Genomic DNA, 19498 nt, shown 5'->3' on the forward strand with positions numbered 1-19498 from the left:
AGCCACCCTTAGAGAGATGCACAGCTACAAGAGCTGTGAGGAGATCTTGTGAGAGGAGGTGGGAGTGGGATGGGATGAGCTGGAAAAGACAGATTCATGCATGAAGAAAAACACTCTGAGAAGGGCTTTGCTCCTGCCTGGCACTGAGCACACTGCTGGGCAGCCTGTTTATCAGCACTCCTGCCTGGAGCAGGACAAAGTGCTACAGAGCTGATAGGGAGCTAAGAACCATTCCCTGGATTTCCTTCTCCCTCCAAGGACTGTATAAGACATTTCAAAACTTGGACCCTTCTTCCATGAGGTGCCAGTGAACTGATGATTTCTGGCACAGTTTTGTTGAAGGATTCAGTAGGAGAGTCCAGGACATGTACCAGAATACAGAAGGTTCAGCCAGGACAACTTTGGTCCTGAGCCATTATGAAACAAATGAAGTGATGTTGAGGAACAAGAGACAGCTACATGAGAAAGAGCCACCAATATCAACAGTACAGGGAAAAATACACCAGATTATGCTACCAGATGCACATTTTCTTCAAGATCTCCCAGGTAAACTCACGTATACATGTTGGATATCCAAGAAGATGCTGTAGGAGAATATGGAAGAGAGCTACAGGGATGGGTTTTCAAACAATAGAAGTGCACCAAACTGGAAGAGATGGCACTGGAAGAGTTTCCAGCAGTGGTATTTCTAAAGACTTAATTCCCAAATGCCTGAAGAAAATAAATACAGGGGCCAGGAGCTTGCCCTTGCACAAGGTAGGCATATACTTAAAGAAGCAATAGCAGAGAAGAGCTGGGTTGTAAATTCCCCACTGGAGACAAACCATGAAATTCTGGTTTTTGGTGCTCAGATTTAAAAAAAAAATCTCCCAAACATGACCCTTCATCTCACTAGGCTGTACCAGGAGATTTGATCATTACAATTACTTCATCACAGGATGAGCTCTCCTGCAGCTTCACACCCCATGGTGAAGGACTGCCTTTCCTGGGAAGGGATAATCCCCACAGGAAAAGAGCATTTTGGAGAGTAAGCACACACCTCCCAGTCTTCTCCAAGCACACTATTTATTGAACACACACAAGTGACAACACAAGAAATAAGTATGATGGTGATTCTCCCTGAAGGGTAACAGCATCTTGTCCCCTTGAGAGGCCCACCTCCAGGCTGTGCTGGGTATAAACACCCAGGTGCTCCTCTGGCTGTGGCTGGTGAAACATCATCACTCACTTACTCACATTCTGGCACATGAATAAACTTCCCTGCAGTTTGTGTTTCTCAGTAAGCCTGTGGTAGTAGTCATGGTGACAAAACTGGGGTCCTTGGCAACACACCAATGATGCTGCAAATCTACGATGACTAATCCTAAAAGCTTAATTTACAGAAGTCATTTAAATGCTTAAAGATATGCAGGTCACTGCAGGGGGTGATTTAATGACCATGGCATATCTGGTGGTGAAACAGTTGTACAGGAGGAACAGCCAGGGCATCTTCTGGCCATAAAATTATGGGGATTTTTAATGCAAGATGTAGACTAAAGACATTTAAAGGCAAGTACCATTTAAACATAGGCACAATAACAAACCCAGCTGATTTCCAATCAAAGAGCTGGTCAGAGCTCCCAGATGAAACAGTGTTTTAGGTAACAATCCCACACAACAATATCACTGATACAGTGCTCCCTGGTTTATTTGTGCCTATTCAGAATGTAATGAATGCTTTCCTCAACACATCTTGCCCATAAGCATATAAAACCACGATGCAGCAGAGCCAGCTCCCCAGACTGGCCCCATTAAAGGCACACTGAGGACCTCCAGTGCAATGGTTTCCAGCTTTCCAAGGACAGCCAATGGTGCAGCATCTGCTCCATGCTGGCTGCCCCTGTGCATTTCCCATGGGGGAGCACATGCAGGACAGTGGATCTTGTTCCCTATTCAATGTTTCAGACCTCCAGCTTTTTCCTGGCACTAAAAGATTTATGCTCATGTCTTCCATTATTATGCTGCTGTGGTCACCAAGGGAAGTGGACCAAAGTCAGTGTATTGCTCTAACTGTGCTTGGCTGGACCAGCAAGGCAGCAGTAAATCCACTGCCTCTTTTTTCCACAGCTTTTACACGTTTCTTCTCCAAGTGTCTGCCACCTGTGATCCGAAACACAAGGAAATGGAGAGTAGCTTTTATTCACACACACCCCAGCAAAAAGCTTTTGTACAGACTCTTTCCCTGTCTTCATACAAATAAAGGAATAAGCACTGTGCATCATATCTTAACCCACAGAAAGCAAGTCATGCTGGCCTGAGTCTGTAGAGTCCTAATCTGTATCCCAGAGTGCTAAATAATTATCACTCACCTAATTTGCTGTAGTTTTGAGTAAGCATCCACATCACTCAACAATTACCAGAGACAAACATCAATACACAACCAGGTTAAAACATCTGATCATACATGATATGATTTCTATGTCCTGATCCACTGCTTTAACCCAGTATTCACTGCCCTTCCTACACAGGCATCTTCCAGCAGAAAGGCTTCCTGCATGTGACCAGGAGCTAGGATTTGAAGCACATTCATGTGGCAGAAAGTAGGCTGCTTCAGTTAAAAACAAGCAGACAAAAATACTTGTTGGATAAAATCTTAGTTCTACTTATGAGGATTTCCCCCTTATTAAAACTTGCACAACATGACTGCCCTTGTCATTGCAGCTGACATGTAGCTAATGCATGCACAAAGCACCATTGGTTCCCTGTTTCTGTTCCTGCAGAAGAAATTGAGTTTGACTAGGAGTTACATGCACTCTTACTTCATTCTGCTGCTGTACTAAAGCAATAGCAACAACAATAACTACGATAGGTACTAATGACTTCAAGAACAAAACACTTTGCTTGATGCACATGCTTGTGTGGATGCAATTCCAAGATGCTTCTTGTGTAAATTCTTGCAAAACAAATACTTCAAGACTTGTCCTGAAGTAAGTCTTGAAGACATACTAAATCTTTGCTCTTCTGAAAAAAAAAAACCCTGCTGATCCCATTTGGGGATTGAAACAGTGATTCTGGAGGGCTTGGACAGTCCTCTCCTCACCTGTAATGCCTGCAATGGAGCTATTAGTCTCCTTGACCACTGTCCATTAACAGGATGTATCTACTGCAGCAACAAACCTGAATATAGATTTATGCCACTGCACAGTCTCAGTGCTTAGGTACAGAACAGTACCATGACTTCTCAATAATGAAGACCAGAAATGGCAATGCTTTACATCAATTACAGCACAAGATGGGAGTCTAAACCCCACTATCTGAATCCCTCTGTGTGAAGTTGCTTCAACCACAGCTCAGCTTCATCTCTGGTGATAATATGTCTACTACCCTCCCCCAGCACTATCACAAGGTTTTAATTAAAGCACTCACACAATTCTGTGATACATCATGTTATTTACAATATTGTAAGGCTCTGTGCAGGCTGAAATCCTGGATACAAAGAGGTTTTTTGCTCATGGCTTTTTCAGCCAGCACTATTTACACTTCTGTTGTCCAAATCAAGAAACTTTGCTGGGTCTCAACCAGTGATGCAGCTTGCTGCTCATGTCTGGGTCACCTCCCTGGTGCTCCTCCTTGGGTCACTTTCAGCAGCCTGTCATGTTCCCTTGTGTCAAGAGGACCACAGCTGTCACACCCACCCTGTGTAGGGTGTCATAGCTGATGCCTACTTCCCTCCCCAAAGAGGCTGCCACTGCCCTCAAGTCAAGGCACTTCCATCGTGCAGCACTGCTCAGCCTGGGCTGCCTCAGGAAATGGTACTCCAGGTTCTGCACAGACATTGTGCTTCAGAAAGAAAGGGCAAACCTTGGTCTGCATCACACCAGAGCCAGCTGTGTGTATTTGGGGTGCTCACTTCTGCAACTGTAGCTGCACTGAGCATTTGGGCATGGTGGCAGGTCCTGCTGGCAGTTCAAGGGGAGGCTTAAGGATGGAAAAGGCAAGGCACTTTTAGCTGCAGCTGAGCTACTGGAGAACAAACTCCTGTAAAACACGACCTATGAAGCTGTCAAGTTTTCAATGCCTGCTGCAAAATCTAATCCCTGCTACGCTTTACGCTCAGCTTCTCCTGAAACCCAGGGTCTGCCATAGACATTTAAAGCTTAGCTGAACAAAGCATTAGGAGAGAGGCTCTGTGGACCAATGGCATGGTCAGTGGGGTATGCAGAGAGGTGACCTGAAGAGGGATTTACCATTTCTAAAACTCCAGTTGTAAGAAAGAAATCAAGAGTGGACAAGAAGAAGGATAAAAGACAGAATGGGTTGTTGTGCTATCTAGGGGACTTGTAAGCTCTTTGCAACATCTGCAGAAGGGGTTGAATCCAGAACCAGAAACGCTGTGATGATGCTAGTTAAATGCTTCAATGAATTGGAAGTTATCTTCCAGTATATTTTTAGTTGGCACCAACAGACATTACATAATGGCTATTACATAACAGCACTACAGCTACAAATACTCTTTTGGCTTTTTGTTTGGTTGTTTTTCTTTCTTTCTCTCACCCTCTTTTTCTCCAAGATCTTCTTAGTGGAGGATTGATCAATAAATGCACTTTCCATCAAATGAGGCAGGCAAATCCTTAAGAAAAAAAACAAATGGAGTAAAAATATTGCTACTAAGCCTGTGAGCGCTTCTCTCTTGCCCAACCTCAAACAGAATTAACTATTCCCAGAATAGAAATTCCACTAAGGCTTCTCTTTAGTTTAAAGGGACAGGCTGTGATTCTGTGCAGACACTAAATTTCTCAATACTGTTTTTTTTCTATCTCACAGTGATGGTTCAGAAGACAAAAATAAGAGGGTGGGGGAGAAGCACTACGTAAGAGATGCTGAGGAAAAACTGAAGGTTTTTTTATCTGCTGGTAAGATCATTGCCTGTTGGTGCTCCTTTAAAATCTTCTTTGGCATATTTTTATCTTTTCTTCTAAACAGCCATACTGGCAGAGCAACAAAGACTTTTGCTTCCAGACTATGCGCTACATAAAAAAGAGAAGAAAGTTTCCAGAAGCCAGAAATATTTCCTTTCCTACACTTCCTATCTCTGAATCTAAAGAGAGCCAAAGCAGGCACACTGCCTCTGAATGCAGAAATAAAATCAGTTCAGTGGCACACCACAAGCTCCCATATTAAGTCACCCCCAGTTTAGGCAAGGGCCCTCTGTGCTGCTGTACTCTCAGCACAGAGCCTTCCTGACAAGCACAGCACTCCCAGCACTGCTGCCTTTCTCATGCTGGTCCTCTAAAACAAATGAGCTGATTCCAGGAAGAGCAAGAGACATAATCTGACAAATAATCTCTTCTTTGCTAGCAAGCTGCTCCCTTCTGTTTCTCTCTTCCACCTCCCTAAACCTGGAAATGCCACTCATGCTCTCCTGACCTATAAATAAACCAAACCCTGGACTACCTAGAATGGGAAGCCAGCGTGTTGTGCACTTCACTGGTGTCACACACAGGATCAAAAACAACCCTGGGAAGGTGGAGAAAGAAAAAACACAAACAAATGCAGCCACTTGGAGAGCACTATGTCAGCTCAGGGAGAGACTTTGCTTTAAAAGCCATTGCAGCACAGAGCAGACCCCACTACTGACAGTGGTGCTCTGGAGGCAGCAACTGCAGTCCCCTGTGGAAGCACAGCCTGGCAGGGCTGCTCCTGTGAACATGAGCAAAAACCCAAGAAGGCAGGACAAAGAGGAAGCAAAGACATGAAAACAAATTAGCTGGCATCACAGTGTTAGGTGTGGACTGAAGTAGTGCACTTAGGGGAGAAGGAATAGCATACAAAAACTTAACAAATGTACTAAGATATATTATTACATGGAGAATAGTGCCTTGTTTTGTGGACTTCTGCCACACAGCTATTATGATCTTCAACCATTAACCTCAGGAAGAGGAAATTTGCTGGAAAAGCTGGCTTGAAAAGTTGTTTTGAGCTGTGAAGGCATGAATGCACGAGACTTCTTCTGCAAGTAGTCTGTGCTAACCACAAAGAATACAGTCCATTTGTCATTCAGGACTGAAAATATTAAGAGAAACAAGTGTCAAAAGCAGTAGGTTTACTTGCATTTGTCACAGATTTCTCCTCAATACAAACTACTTAGGGATTTTACAAAAACAGATCACTTGTAGCACTGAAAAATAGCAAACACACATTTAACTGATACAAAGGTTCATGTTCTCAGGAGAAAAACTAGTTCATTTCAAAGCTCCTCCCTGCTGAGCTTCCAGCTCCAGGTGCTTGGGACAAAGGCCCTTGATATGGCAGCAGTGGTGTTGCTGCTGAGTGCCCTTCTCAAGATCAAAGCCCTGCAGGCAAACATGGCACAACTGCTAAATCCCTTGTTAATGAACCCTTCGGCAGGGCTGTACTTGGATAGCAGTGGCTTCCTGTGCATGTATGCAAAGCAAGGGGAAAAGACATCCTCAGGAATCCACGGCTGAACAGATGGAGGGGCACTGTTTATGCAACACCGCCTGCAGTTGGTGCTGCAGCCCTGGTGCCAGAGTCGCAGCACACAGCCTGTCCCCAGGCAGCGCAGCCACAATGGGAGCGCGCCCGGGGGCTTTCCTGCCTGGGGGAAAGAAAAGGATGTTTAATTTAAAAGGAAGGGAGCAGCATACAGACTGTGTGAACTTGTAAAAATCAGGTTTCACTCTGACATACTCCAATTTTGGCCAAGGGAAACCAGCTGGACTTTGCAAGGTCATCTCAGTGGACCCAAACATGCATTCCCATTCCCACCCAGCCTCTCTGCACATACCTTTGCGACAGCCTGACATACCAAACCTCTCTCCTGGGAGAGCAGCAGGGTTATCCCTCATAGCCTTGAGGCATAATGCACTGAGGTTCAGTTCCATGGTGTTTCTGAGCTCTTTGGTTTCTTACTTTTAAGAGACTTCCAGGGAAGTGCATACAACGGGATTGTGAAGGATCCTACTAACCAGCTGCATGTCCAAGCACGAGCCTCTGCAAACATGCTGCTGCTGCTGTGCAAAAAAAAAAAGCCAACTCCACTGTAAAGATTGTTCCACTGATTTAAGATGGAATTTAAACATATTTAAGTCATATAAGTAATATGTATTAAATTTAAGAATAAAATAAAAAGTCTCAGATCAGCAAAATACGAACCATTAATCAAACAGACACTCTGAAAAACTTCACTGTGAAATCTCTAGTGATTAGCTATGGGCCCTCTGCCAAGGAGGCCTGTGAGCTCTGTTTCACTGACATGTATTTTTAAACAGCCTCCAGCAAAGAGGAGCTCTATTTGGGGCACAGAATACCAGCTTTGGGGGCTGGGACCAGTGTCTGCCACAGATCATCTTGCAAAGCATCTCACTGGATCCCAGCTCTCCACCTAAAAGATCCTGCTCCTAATTCTTGCCTAGCTTTTACAACAGCATCTGCAGGGCATAACCACCTCCTTCCTACACTCACAGAGTGCACTGCTGTCCCTATTTGGTAATGAGAGCTGTGTACATCTGTAATATACACCATGCAGACAAAAAAAAAGCCCGACAGCTGAAAGATCTTCAGGTAAAATACAGCCAGTCTATGGTAGTTAGCCCTATCACTCCCAGCTGTATTTAATTCATTACCTGAAATCACCCTGCAGTAGAGAGCCTGTAGCCTCTTTAATAGCCTATTGATTACATGTATTGCACAATCCATAATGCAAACTGCTAGCAGCATCTCTCAGACTGCATTAACATCACCTGCAACTCCAGGTATGCCAAAATCTGCCTGGGCTGGGTAAGGAGAACTGACATTTCATCAACCTAGTGGCCCCTGCCCACTTGTGCTGAGCACAATATGTACAACTTCTCTGTTTGCAAATTGCCCAGAATGCTCCAGAGACAAGAGTTTACTGTGGTAACAAACACAAAATTAAGCTGACAGTTTAAAAAGATAAGTAAAATGTTGCTTTCCATTCAAATTAGGGGGGAAAAATGATTAGTTACAAGCAAAGAACTTCTCCCACAGAGTGTTTACTCTATCTTGGAATGCATCAAGAGGTATCTGCATTACTGCAAATCCTCATCAACAGAAATGCAAATGTTTAGAAAGAGGGAGAAACAGAGGAACAAGATGATCTTTTCCTTCCAACACAAACCATTCTATAATGGAGAATAACACCAGTTAAAAGGTTTTTCAGATTAGTCTGTATGAAAGAAAATGTGCAAGCAGTTCTCATCTAAATTCTGCCAAAGCAGTAACCACTTAAAAGGTGCAGAAGCCCTGCAGCATGGGGGCCAGGACAGCCCTGATGGAGCAGGCTGCCCAGTGCTGGCCCCAGTGGGAGCCCATGAACCAACCACTGCTCAGCTGGGAGCAGGCAGCACTCACTCCTCTGCTCTGTCAGAGCCACCACTGCCCTCCCTGACAGTGCTGGTGGGGGTTCAACCCCCCAGCCACTTCTGCAGCTTCTCGAGACCCTAGAGTAGAACAAGGCACAGGCCAAAGGATGCCTGCAAGGGCCAGTGGTTGATCCAGAAGCACCACTGTGGCTTGGCTTCTACCTGCCTACCCTGCAGGACATACCAGAAGGGGAAAAGAAAACCCTGCAGAGGAAGGTGAGGAGCTAATTATTATTAAAAAAAGAAAAAAAAAAAAGAGAGCAAGCAGAAAAGCAGCATCAAGATGTTCAGCATGCCTCACCAACTGAGAGTGGGTTCATATAACATGCAGTTTGGTTTTAAATGCTTGCACGACCTAAGTTTTTAATCTAAGTTTTTACTGAGCACTTGCAGCAAATGGAGCAGAAACAGCCATACTCCAAAGGGTCCTGCACTTGTTTCCAAGAGGTGTTTCTTGCCTCCATGAGTTTACATTTCCATCTAATCCAGAGAGACCATGGATATAAGCAAAAATACATTCTGGCTGCTTGCAGAGCATGTGAAGCAAAGGAGAGCAAAGAAGATAAGTAGAAACAAGAATAGTTTAAATTCATTTCTGCAGACATAATCCAAGAAGTGTGAAGTGGAACCTCACTGTACATTGCAGGCAATCAAAAGCAAAAGTCAGTCCCATGACAGGGCTTAGCAGAAATACAGCACAAACTCTTAAGTAAAGAAATAAAACAGACATCTTCAGAATAAACACAAGTTCTGCAAGAACTGACTGAGTGAGATGATGGATGTCCCAGAGAAGGAGGCTCTAAATGATGCAGACTAACACCCTGCTCCGCAGCTTTACCCTCCCCAGCTCTGAGCTGGTCAGTCCATGGGCAGACAGGCACACAGCCTGTCAGGGACTGAAATGGCTTGTCACGGACATATTTTCTGAAAAATACTTTTGCTAGGATTTTTCTCCTGAGAAGCTGAGAGGCCTCAGAAAGGAAATGCAAACAATAATTATTTGCTGCTGTGGAATGCAGCAGGTGCATCTTTGACTGGTCCATGTGAGTTGTTTTTACTTGATGACCAACGACAGTCACCTGTGTCGAGGCTGTGAGCAGTCACAAGATTTTATCATCATTCCATTCCTTTCCTTGCTAGCCTTCTGATAAAATCCTTTCTTCTGTTCTTTTAGTATAGTTTTAATATATCATTTTCTTTCAATATAATATATATCATAAAATAATAAATCAGCCTCCTGAAATATGGAGTCAAGATTCTCATCTCTTCCCTCGTCCTAGGACCCCTGTGAACATCATCACAATGGCTCACGCCTTTAACACTGTTATGGAGGAGTTTTGCCCACTATAGCAAAAACTGTATAAAGATGCTCCAACCACAAAAGCCTTCTTGAAGATGCCTCACTGGAACTTTGGTCTGTAAATTAAGCTGCCTAGATAAGATAAAGGGGACACTGTGTTCAATCAGTTCAGGTCTAGAAAGAAACAAACGAGGCTGAGGGAAAGGAATGCAGAAGAAAGCCGAACCCAGCAGCTGCACTGAGAGTCATCTCTGGATGGGTTTGAAGTGAGGGAGCCCACAGAAGCCAGGTTTATACAGCCTCCCTGTGAAATGGGGTGGGGAGAAGGAGGTTTTGGGTGCATGGTGTAACCTCTGATCAGAGGCACTGAACTCCCATCCTCCCTTACACAAACTGGCCCAGCTGTGGAATCCCTAACCCCCAATCCACGGGACATTCAAGTGAGAGTCAGAGGAGGGGGCATCAAAATCCATCAAAGACCCCCAAAAGCACTCCCCAGACTCATTCCTGAGGCTGTGCACCACAGGACTGCATGTGACACAAAAAGATGCAACAGATGCAGAGTCTGCTGTGAGAGCCTGGTCCCTGCCCTGGGGGATGTGCTGGGGGCATTCCCCCTTGGCCTGAATATATATGAATCCATCAGATTCTGTGCTTTTTGGGGGACCTTCACCACCAAGATGACCAGCTGGAGTGAATCAATGGAACATCATTGGGATCCATGGAATGGTGATATTTTCTTTATTCTGTCTCTCTTTCTGTCCTCCCACCTCTGCTACTTCTTTCTCTTCCTTCTTCTCTTTTCCTCTCTCTCATATTTACTATTAAATAAAAACATTTATTTAATTTAATATTAAATAAAAATACTACTGACCTTGGCATATGGTCTTGTTTGCACCTTAATTTGGGCAGAGGCATTTCTAATAACTTTAAAACTGGGTCATGACACAGCCCCAGCAGCAACCTCACACCTCAGCATGCCTTCAGGCTGTCCTCCCCAACTCTGTTCCCAAAGTGCTGCCTTGACACAGCTAACCTCTAATTTGTAAGAATTAGAACTGGGCCTCCAAAGCTTGGGTCCTAGAAATCAAAGGATAGATAACTTTTTCAGCTGTGCTGTGCCCCACTGTTGTTGTGAAATGCCATGGGACAGCACTGTATGAAAGAAAGCACAGAAGAGAAGCATCTCTCAGAACAAAGCCGTTGTGTTTGTACTGGACTCGTATGACCTCTTCCTTAGAGTAAACAAATCTAGACCTCTGAACCAGACACAGCTAGAGATGACTCTCCACTCCCACAACCCCCAGCCAATCCTAAACATGAAAGAGAGCAAGGAAACACTGAATATGGGGTTGCTGCAGCCCAGTCTCTCCCAAGTGTGGCATAGATGGTCCTTCAAACACATAAAAGCAACCTGCACTTGAGTTAATAATCAATAAACTACTTATTTGTTTATTAAGCTTTTATAACTTCCCTATACATGTGCCCTTGATGAAAAGAGTGCTCCTTCTCAGTATAGCTGGACATTACCTGTACATTTTCTCCATAGGGTCAGTTACTGCAGATCCCATGACAGCCTGGAATTTAGGAGCTGTTACCTACACTTGGAAAGCAATACATTCATCATCAGTCAGGGACAAAGCTCCACAGTACTGGTCAGTCCCCAGTGGGAACAGCTCATCCTGACATGCTGCAAACCAAGTGAAGTGCTAATGCATGTGCCCCAGCCCCTCAGTGAAAGTTAAAGACCCATTTAGCACCTGGTGCTGAACATGGTGGTTCCTTGCCCACAACTCACAAATCATCATCCTGCAGCCTGCTCTGCTCAACCACTTTGGCACAGTAACTGAGGATTTATTTTACACATGAAAATGTTTAAAGTGGTGCAATATTGAGTGCTCTGCAGGTGGGAGGCTGCCAAACAGAGGTTGTCACAGGCAGGGACACAATCCAATATATCATGAAACCAGTATTTCTATTCCTGCCATTTGCTTTATTTAGTCTCCAGCTTCCCACACTGGGAAGGACAGGGCTGTCTGCAGCCCCAGCCACACTCAGCCAGGTGCCACCCCAGTGCCAGAGCTCTGGGCACTGTAACAGAGCTCAAAGCAGCAGCCTGTAATGATGCAACTGAATGCTTCATGAGGCACATACAAGAGGAGGTAAATTAGCACAGGCAAACTGAGTTTTTTAATAACCACAGGCACATTTAGTAATAGTTAAACAAAATGCTCAGGCACAAAACCAGTACAACTACCATCTTGGGCACTGAAAACTGCTGAAAAACTGCAATTGTATCAGAGCTTCATGGCCTGCTGCACATGCTGCTGCTTTAGAGCCAGCTCATCCTCCTGAAATGCACTGAAAATGTAGCTGGCCTTTTCCACTGCCCTGAGCTGATCTGAATGAAAGACACTGCTTGCTGTCTGGCAGGTACTTGCTGCCTTGAGCATCCTCATGGGCAGTGCAAGGAGCAAGTGCTCTAGGTGGCTACTTTCTGCTTGCCCACAAACCCAGCACCCACCAGCCTGTTCCTCTTTCTTCTCTTCCCTCCTCCCACCTCTCCATCCCAGTCTCCCTCTAGTACAGCTCAAACTGCATCATCTCCTCCTATTCTCCTTGTTGCTATGTCCATCTTTACTCTTTTTTGTCTCTTCTTGTCTTCCCCACTGATCCTGTACCCTGTCTTCCCAGACACTGGATCTACCCCCTGTCTGTATCTCCATCATTCTCACAGATTTGTCCCCTAAAATCTCAGAATAACTATTTATACCTTTCTTCTGCTTTTTCCTAAGGGCAACACCAGGGTCAGAAACCCCACTTGCTCCTGAACACCCCCAAGGATCTCTGCTCCCAACTGCACCATTGAGCCTCCTCCAAAACCAGGGGTACAGCATCCTCTGCCAGCATGAGCTGCACATGTCGCTCCTGACACAGCGGCTGAAAAATTCCAGGGTACACAAACTTCCACCTGGGCTGAATGATTTAATGAGGTGAAGGTACCTTCTCACACAAAGACACCTCTGCTGCCAAGGTGTGACAGGACTAGAGTTCTTCAAAAAAATCAATTGTCAGTATTTTGCAGTATTTCCTTCCAAGCTATTCCTGAGAATGCCTAAAAAATTAAAAATACTTGTAGAAAGTGATGACATAACCTCCCCCTAGGTTACCAAATTTCACAGAGGTTTAGTCAGACCATGGGCATTTTACTGGCAAAGCTACCAGAAAGCTGAACTGTCAGCCCCACCTAGAGCAAGTGTTCAACTTTTGCTGACACAGTTCATTATCTTGCAAAACAAATTGTCCCAAGTGAACTGTGACATTAATGTGTGTGATTCTCCAGTTGTTCAGGCTATTAAAGTGTAAGATGTATTAGAAGTAAGGGTAGAAAATAGCCTTTGCAAAATATTTTTCAGATCATTAGCTGACAGAATTTTCTACACAATTTCACTCTCTCATTTCTGAGTACAAGTGCCTTCTCCTTATTAAGTGCTTCCCAACCTGCTAAGCATGATGTGTTTTCAGTGGATGCACTACTCACACAAAGGGTATCAGTGACTCCAGCTCTTACTCCACTATTTCACCCAGCTGGAGAAGATCAGGTGAAATTAGACCTATATTGACAAGCAGCTGCCTTGTTTCACTCACCCCAAAGGGAAAAAGGCCAAATCAGTCTTACTCTCTAATCCTTGAGTAGCTAAAATGTTAGAATTGAAGAAACAAGCTGTGAGAAAATCAAGAGATTATTGCATATCTGTCCACTGTAAATTATAATATTGTCACTATTCAGCAACTCAACTTAGTCATACACACATCAGTAATGAAGCTTCTCTGCCTTCTGCTCATCTTGGCAATAAGGACCTTCTGCATTTTTGTTCAAACTTTTCTTATCACCTAGAATCTTTGAGCTGCAATAGCTGCTTGGAAAAAAAGTCCTTGGTAAACGCACAAGAGCCTTTCAGATTTTTGCCTCCTGGACCACATGACTATCACTCTTTATCCTGTGGCAGAGGTTAGGAGACCTAGTAATGGAGCTGCCTTGAGCTCACTGCAGGAAAAACAAAAGAACCAGAAAAAATCAAACCCACATAAAGCAGCAGATGAAAAGCTGTATTTAACTCTTTACCCAATTTTCCACTGAGTGCCTTCAAAGCATTACTTTTGCATTTTCAAACAAGGAAGCAAACTGCACCCTATGCCAGGAGCCCAATGACAACAAAAGGGTCCCAGTCCAGAAGAGTCCATCAAAAGCCTCCTGAGCTCAAGCACAGGAATCTCTACAGAACAGGCTGGTTTTTTCCCCAGTAAATTTCCCTCCAGAAACTTCCCAGCTGAAGTGACTTTTAAAAGCAGCTGGTTAAGGACTGAGAATTAGTGACAAATACCACCTGAAACACTGCAGTGCTCTGCAAGGAGTAGCCCAGCACACACCTTGTGTCCTGTATAGAGGAGCCCTGCTCCAAACCCAGTGTTCTGCACTGCCAACAGAACATCAATGCCCTTTGTCACAGAACCCAAGTGACACCAAGCCACCCAAGGAGACTCCTGTGTGGAGAAGACATCTGCTCATGCTATCTTCCCCTGTGAAGGGCCAGCCTCAGCCACCTGCCCTGCCTCTCCTCACTTCTATGGGGCAGGACAGGAAAGGGTCCTCATCTTTTGGATATTGAAGCCATGTTCAGTGCACAAGGGGCTTGCTAAAACCCAGCTCAATATGCTTAAAATTAAGAAGGTGCAAATGACTTAAAGATGCAGCTGTTAGTCCACAAAGAGCTATTAAACCTCCTGTTCTCAAGAGCATTTTCCTTTGGGGTTGGTGAAGTACACTCTGCAGTTTCTTTGAACTCCATGTTTATGAGATACACAAAATGCAAACTGGTTTCAGTTTGTGGTTTCCTTTCATCCAAATGGGTGGTAATCTGAGACAATCTGAGAAGCTTTCATGGATTGTCCTTGATTCTTGGACATATAAATACATTTCCTTGTACAGAAAGGTACATTCAAGCCACTAAAACTAGGCACATTGTGGCATGTTGGGTGCACTCATTTAGGTCAGGAATTTGTTGATACAAATTCTAAAAATGAATTTTGGGGGAAAAATTCTATCTGCTCTATTTAGAGCATGAAAAACCATGGTAAACATCCATCAGAGCAGGCAGCCCTGTCAGCTGCAAACAGCACAGAACTTGTTTAAGAGGCTACTTTATTTTTGTTCACTGGCTAAAATTAAAGGACAGGCATCCAGTAGAGGTTTATCCACATGATGCTCCACATAAATTCTCTCCCACTTCTCTAAAAACTCAATTCTAACTTTTTAAAAGAAACAAAATAAAACACCTAATTCATCAAACTGAAATCTGAAGATGTCAGCAGTACAACAGTACTCAAGAGGTCAGGACACAACCTGTCATCAAGCTCCTGAGGATTCCCTGCTCTGCTGGGCTTGCCTCACTTATGGATGTCAGTGCCCACGTGTGAGCTGCTTTTTTAACTTGCCAGCTACAGAAAAACTTGGTTTGGTCCTGGCAGTGAAAAATCCAATCTATTTTATAGTGAAAATCCAACACATTTTTCAGTTTTATGCTAGAGTTTAAGGACAGATTTCTGAAAAAGAAGAGCTAAAAATGATTTCTCTTAAACATCTTCTCTATCCCTGAATAAATATATACAAATATAGGTATATACACTAACATATACTTTATACACACACACACACACACACACACGTATATATTTAAATTGGCAACTCCTAAGTATACAAGATCAGCTCAAAGCGTTTCAGTAAATAAACATCTTAACCAAGCCCAGGGAAGCAGAAGAAAACAACTGTGAAATAAATACCTCACAGATACAGTTACTTCAGCAGGGCTCCAGAGGTTAACAGTTACTTAGTGCTTGCAATCTGCTCAGCAATGTGAAAGACACAAAGAAAAAGAAATCAGGTTTCTGGGGGCCCTCCAAAGGCTTGTCAACCACAATGCCAGTGCTGCTGACACTGTCAGTCCTTGAGAAGTCACCTCTCACATTTTATCAACCTCTTCAATTTAATGTACTCCAAAACCAACCCAAACAATAAATGCAGACTGTGACTGTGGAGATACCATTCTTTCCAACCGTAAAAATTCAATAAATGTGGAAGTATGGAAGTTGGAACTGAAGAGGGATTGGTAAATCCTGTAAAATAAATGTGAGAATGTTTTGGTAGAATATGGTGATGGAAGTTCCAGAGAGTGCAAACCCAAAAGAAAAATGGACAAGCAAAACTGGGAACATGTTTACCATTGTGCCTAGATGGTCTGCAGAAACCTTGGAGAAGGATTATGAAGGAAAATAAACCTGAGGTTTTATGCTGCTCTGAAGGAAGTTAATTGCATCTCTGAAGAAGCACATTGCATCTTACACCTGACTTTGATTCTAGTCAGGATTTAGGATTTATGAACTATATGATTCAAACTCAAGCACATTCACAGAGAGAGGGAAGGGGAAAGACAGAGGGAGGTATGAACTCAAACATATTGTAATTCTTTGGATTTGTCTTCTGGGGATGAAGTGTTCTTATTTTAGGATTTTATTCTTCTCTTCCATGAGAAAATCTACTGGATATTTTCTGTTAAGTGCACTATAGCTGTAATACAGCTGTCACAGATAGGACTTTAAGGGAGAATATATTGTGAAACAGCTCATCAAAAGGCAGAATTTGTCTTAGAAAGTTAAGATCTTCCACTGAACTTTTAAGAAAAATAACAAGAAGTAGTCAGTTCTCCATGGAGGAACATCTGCAGGATAACCTGGCACAACCTTTGTTATTTTGTATTTTTATTATGGCTCTGTTTATCCTTTTTCCTAAGAGTCTTGGGACACTGTGGATAGTTCTTTGAGAAACAACAAGTTGATGCTCAAAGATCCTTAAGAACTGTTGGGAGGAGAACTGAGTCAGACCACAGACATCATGCTACAGTGCAAACAGACAACACCTGAAACCCAGTGAAATTATCAGAGTGCTGACAGAGGATGTCATGGAGACCAAAAGAATGAAGAGGCTTCATAAGGGGTTAGACAACTCTGTGGTGGATTGGTATACTGATAGCTATTAAATATGGTAATGCAGATTCAACCTGTAATTTAGGAATCCCTTACTGACTGGTAGGAAACTGCAGTGGGGAAAGAAGAATAAAAACTTCCTGCTCATCTCCTATCCCTACTGATCTCACATAGAGGACACACTGCTCATACAGCCACAAGCCAATCTGAGCCAGCACCCACAGCTCTTTCAAAGAGACCAGCATCTCAAAAGAGCTGGGTAAAGCCAGATTATTACAGAGAATAATTCTTCACTGTTATTTGCACTGCAGTTGATGCAGTAATCTCTCTTTCATTGTATTATGGTATCTGAGCAGGATCAGGCACCTAAAAGGAAATGGCTAAAGAGAATCCAAACAGAAACCTTCCAAAGAGCCCCTGGTCAGTGGTACAGGACATGATGTAAATAGTGCTCAGCTGAAAGGCAGGGATAAACTCTGATTACAGGTTAGCAAACCCCTAATTAAGTTGCAAAACTTTTAAGTAGGCATTTGATTTATCAGAGGTGCAATTCTGCATCATAGTTATATGAGCAGGATCTTAAACAATGAACTTAAAAGTTCTGCAAGGGTAAGAAGTGGTATGGGAATTGTCAGAGTTGAGAGCTCTGGAAAAGAATTAAAATAGGGAGCAAAACAGCAGAACAAAATTACCTATTTTTATTTAGATTCAAGACTTCAAGGGATGTCTAAGAATTAAAGGAGGTGACAGACCTGCCAACAGCCACTTTTTGCTGTCACAGGAGGGAATTTAGAGATCATCAAATAGCACAGCCCAAAGCATAAACCTTCCACAAGCAGAAATCATGTCAGGATCTAATTAAGATAACCTGATGCTAACATCCTTTCTAAACTGAATAAATGATTTTGAAGAATAGTTGGCTTGTATGTTTATTTCTGTCACTGATTTTGTACTAAGTGCATGAGCCACAAAAGCAACACCTGGGCAGCTATGCAGTGTAACAGATTGCCCAAGAAGCTACAGCCCTCAGCTACAGGTAAATCTCACCTGCTTTCTTCCCCCTGGAATGCTCTGTAGCCTCAGGTATGCAAGTTATGTTAGTCCTGCTGTGCTGATAAAACATATTTCTGAAAGGTGGTTCCAGCTGAAAGGCAGATTTACTGATGACACAGTCCAAAACAATGAGAGGTGTCTGAAGTGTAGGGACAGAGGAGAGGCCATGCCTTTAGCATTATTCACTGGGGATCACAAGAGAGACACAGCTCTGCCAGAGGAAGCTGGAAGTCCAACTTGCTCAACTTTCTCATCTCTAAGCTGCATACAAAACATCAGTGTCATGGTCAAAATAAAACATTCTACCATTTTAGGCATATTGCCTAATTAGAAACCATTGTTATCTGAGAGCACTGTTTTTGCAGCTGTCAGGAAATTAAATAACCCGAGGGTAACTTGGAATTAAATAAAGCTGTACAAACACATAGCCCAGCTCTGAAATCCTGACTCTGACAAGCATCCCCTATGCTTTCCAAGGGACTCAACATTTAACTAGGGCATGCAACTATCATTTTCAATCAGGCCATAGGACAACAAACACTGGTCCTACTTGAGGGGCTGAACTTGCAAATCCATATATCACAAGGCTGCCTTCTCTCCACTAAAAGCAGCAGCACCTCCTGAGGAAAGAGCTCAATACGAAGTGTCTGCTAAGAGAGCAACCAAGGACTGATAAAAGGAAATGCTTATACAGAAATCCCAGCTTTCATCTCATTTCCATTACTTCTCCTCTTACAATCCTTGTAACTTGAAACTTTTGTCAGCAATCTAAAAACTAAGCTGGTTATACTTTTACACTGACTTCTAAAAGTTAAACAAAAAAGAGAAATGCATTTCCAGTGAGATTGGTGCAGTCTGTGAAATGCACAAAAATGCCCACTTGGAAAATCTGTTTCAGGTGGCCTCCTTTTTTAGCTTTCTACTTGTAATTTCTGTTGCAAGAAACAAAAAAACTCAGACTAGTATCAAAGCCTGAATTTAAGAGAAAGAGACAAAGTTCTTGCCAGGCCAGACACTGACCCAGCAATAAAGGTATTGCACAGGAAAGTCAAGTCTATAAACAAAAGCTGTTCTCATGTGTCAACACAGCTCCCACCTGGCCATGGACACAGAGGGATGAGAGACCCAGTGCAGACCAATTTTTGCTCCCTGGAGGATCATGAGGAAATGACAATTTTACAGCAGTGTCTCAGAACAAATATTCAGGTTGTTGCAATACAGTGGTAAATAAAGTCTGATTTCGAAGTGCAGATAAGGAGATGTCAGTTTGGGCTTCCAAAGTTAAGGCAAAATCTGATTTGTCCCACAAAGTATGTATGTGACCTGAAACAAGTAATTTGGTCTCCTTTTTATCAGTTTCCTCATATGTGGGAGAAAATAATTCTTACCTCACAGAGGTCTCATAAGAGAGGAAGCATGAATACACTCCACAAACAAAGCATCATTATTATGTTTGGCTAAAAATGTGGAACATGGTAAGGTAGATTCCAAAAATAATCATTATGTCTACTCTCACTGGAGAGCTGGGTTGGGAAGACAAATCTAGGTTAGGCTCTGGTCATTTTTCAGGAAATCAGGCTGCTCTCTTTCTTCCTCTTCACAGGATAGCACACCACTAATAACTGGAAAAACCTGAAAAATTAAAGCCAGACTCAATCTCCAAAAGCTGACATTTGCTCACGAGAAGAAGGCAGCAAAAATGAGCTTTTTTTTTTCTTTA

The 19498-nt window shown here is 43.2% G+C and overlaps 1 protein-coding gene across 2 annotated transcripts in view; it reads right to left on the minus strand.

The window, feature by feature from the left end:
- Positions 1-19498, minus strand: part of CASTOR2 (cytosolic arginine sensor for mTORC1 subunit 2) — a 127292-nt gene that overhangs the window by 38511 nt on the left and 69283 nt on the right. Inside the window, exon 2 of one of the 2 annotated variants that reach the window (XM_030232977.2) lies at positions 6788-7013. The exons of the other annotated variant lie outside the window; for it this stretch is intronic. Within the exon in view, the coding sequence (XP_030088837.1) occupies positions 6788-6884 (97 nt within the window). The 5' untranslated portion in view covers positions 6885-7013. The remainder of the gene's footprint in view (positions 1-6787; positions 7014-19498) is intronic. 2 annotated transcript variants of the gene reach the window in all.

This window comes from Serinus canaria, chromosome 19 (genome assembly GCF_022539315.1).
Source record: "Serinus canaria isolate serCan28SL12 chromosome 19, serCan2020, whole genome shotgun sequence".
Classification (NCBI taxonomy): Eukaryota; Metazoa; Chordata; class Aves; order Passeriformes; family Fringillidae; genus Serinus; species Serinus canaria.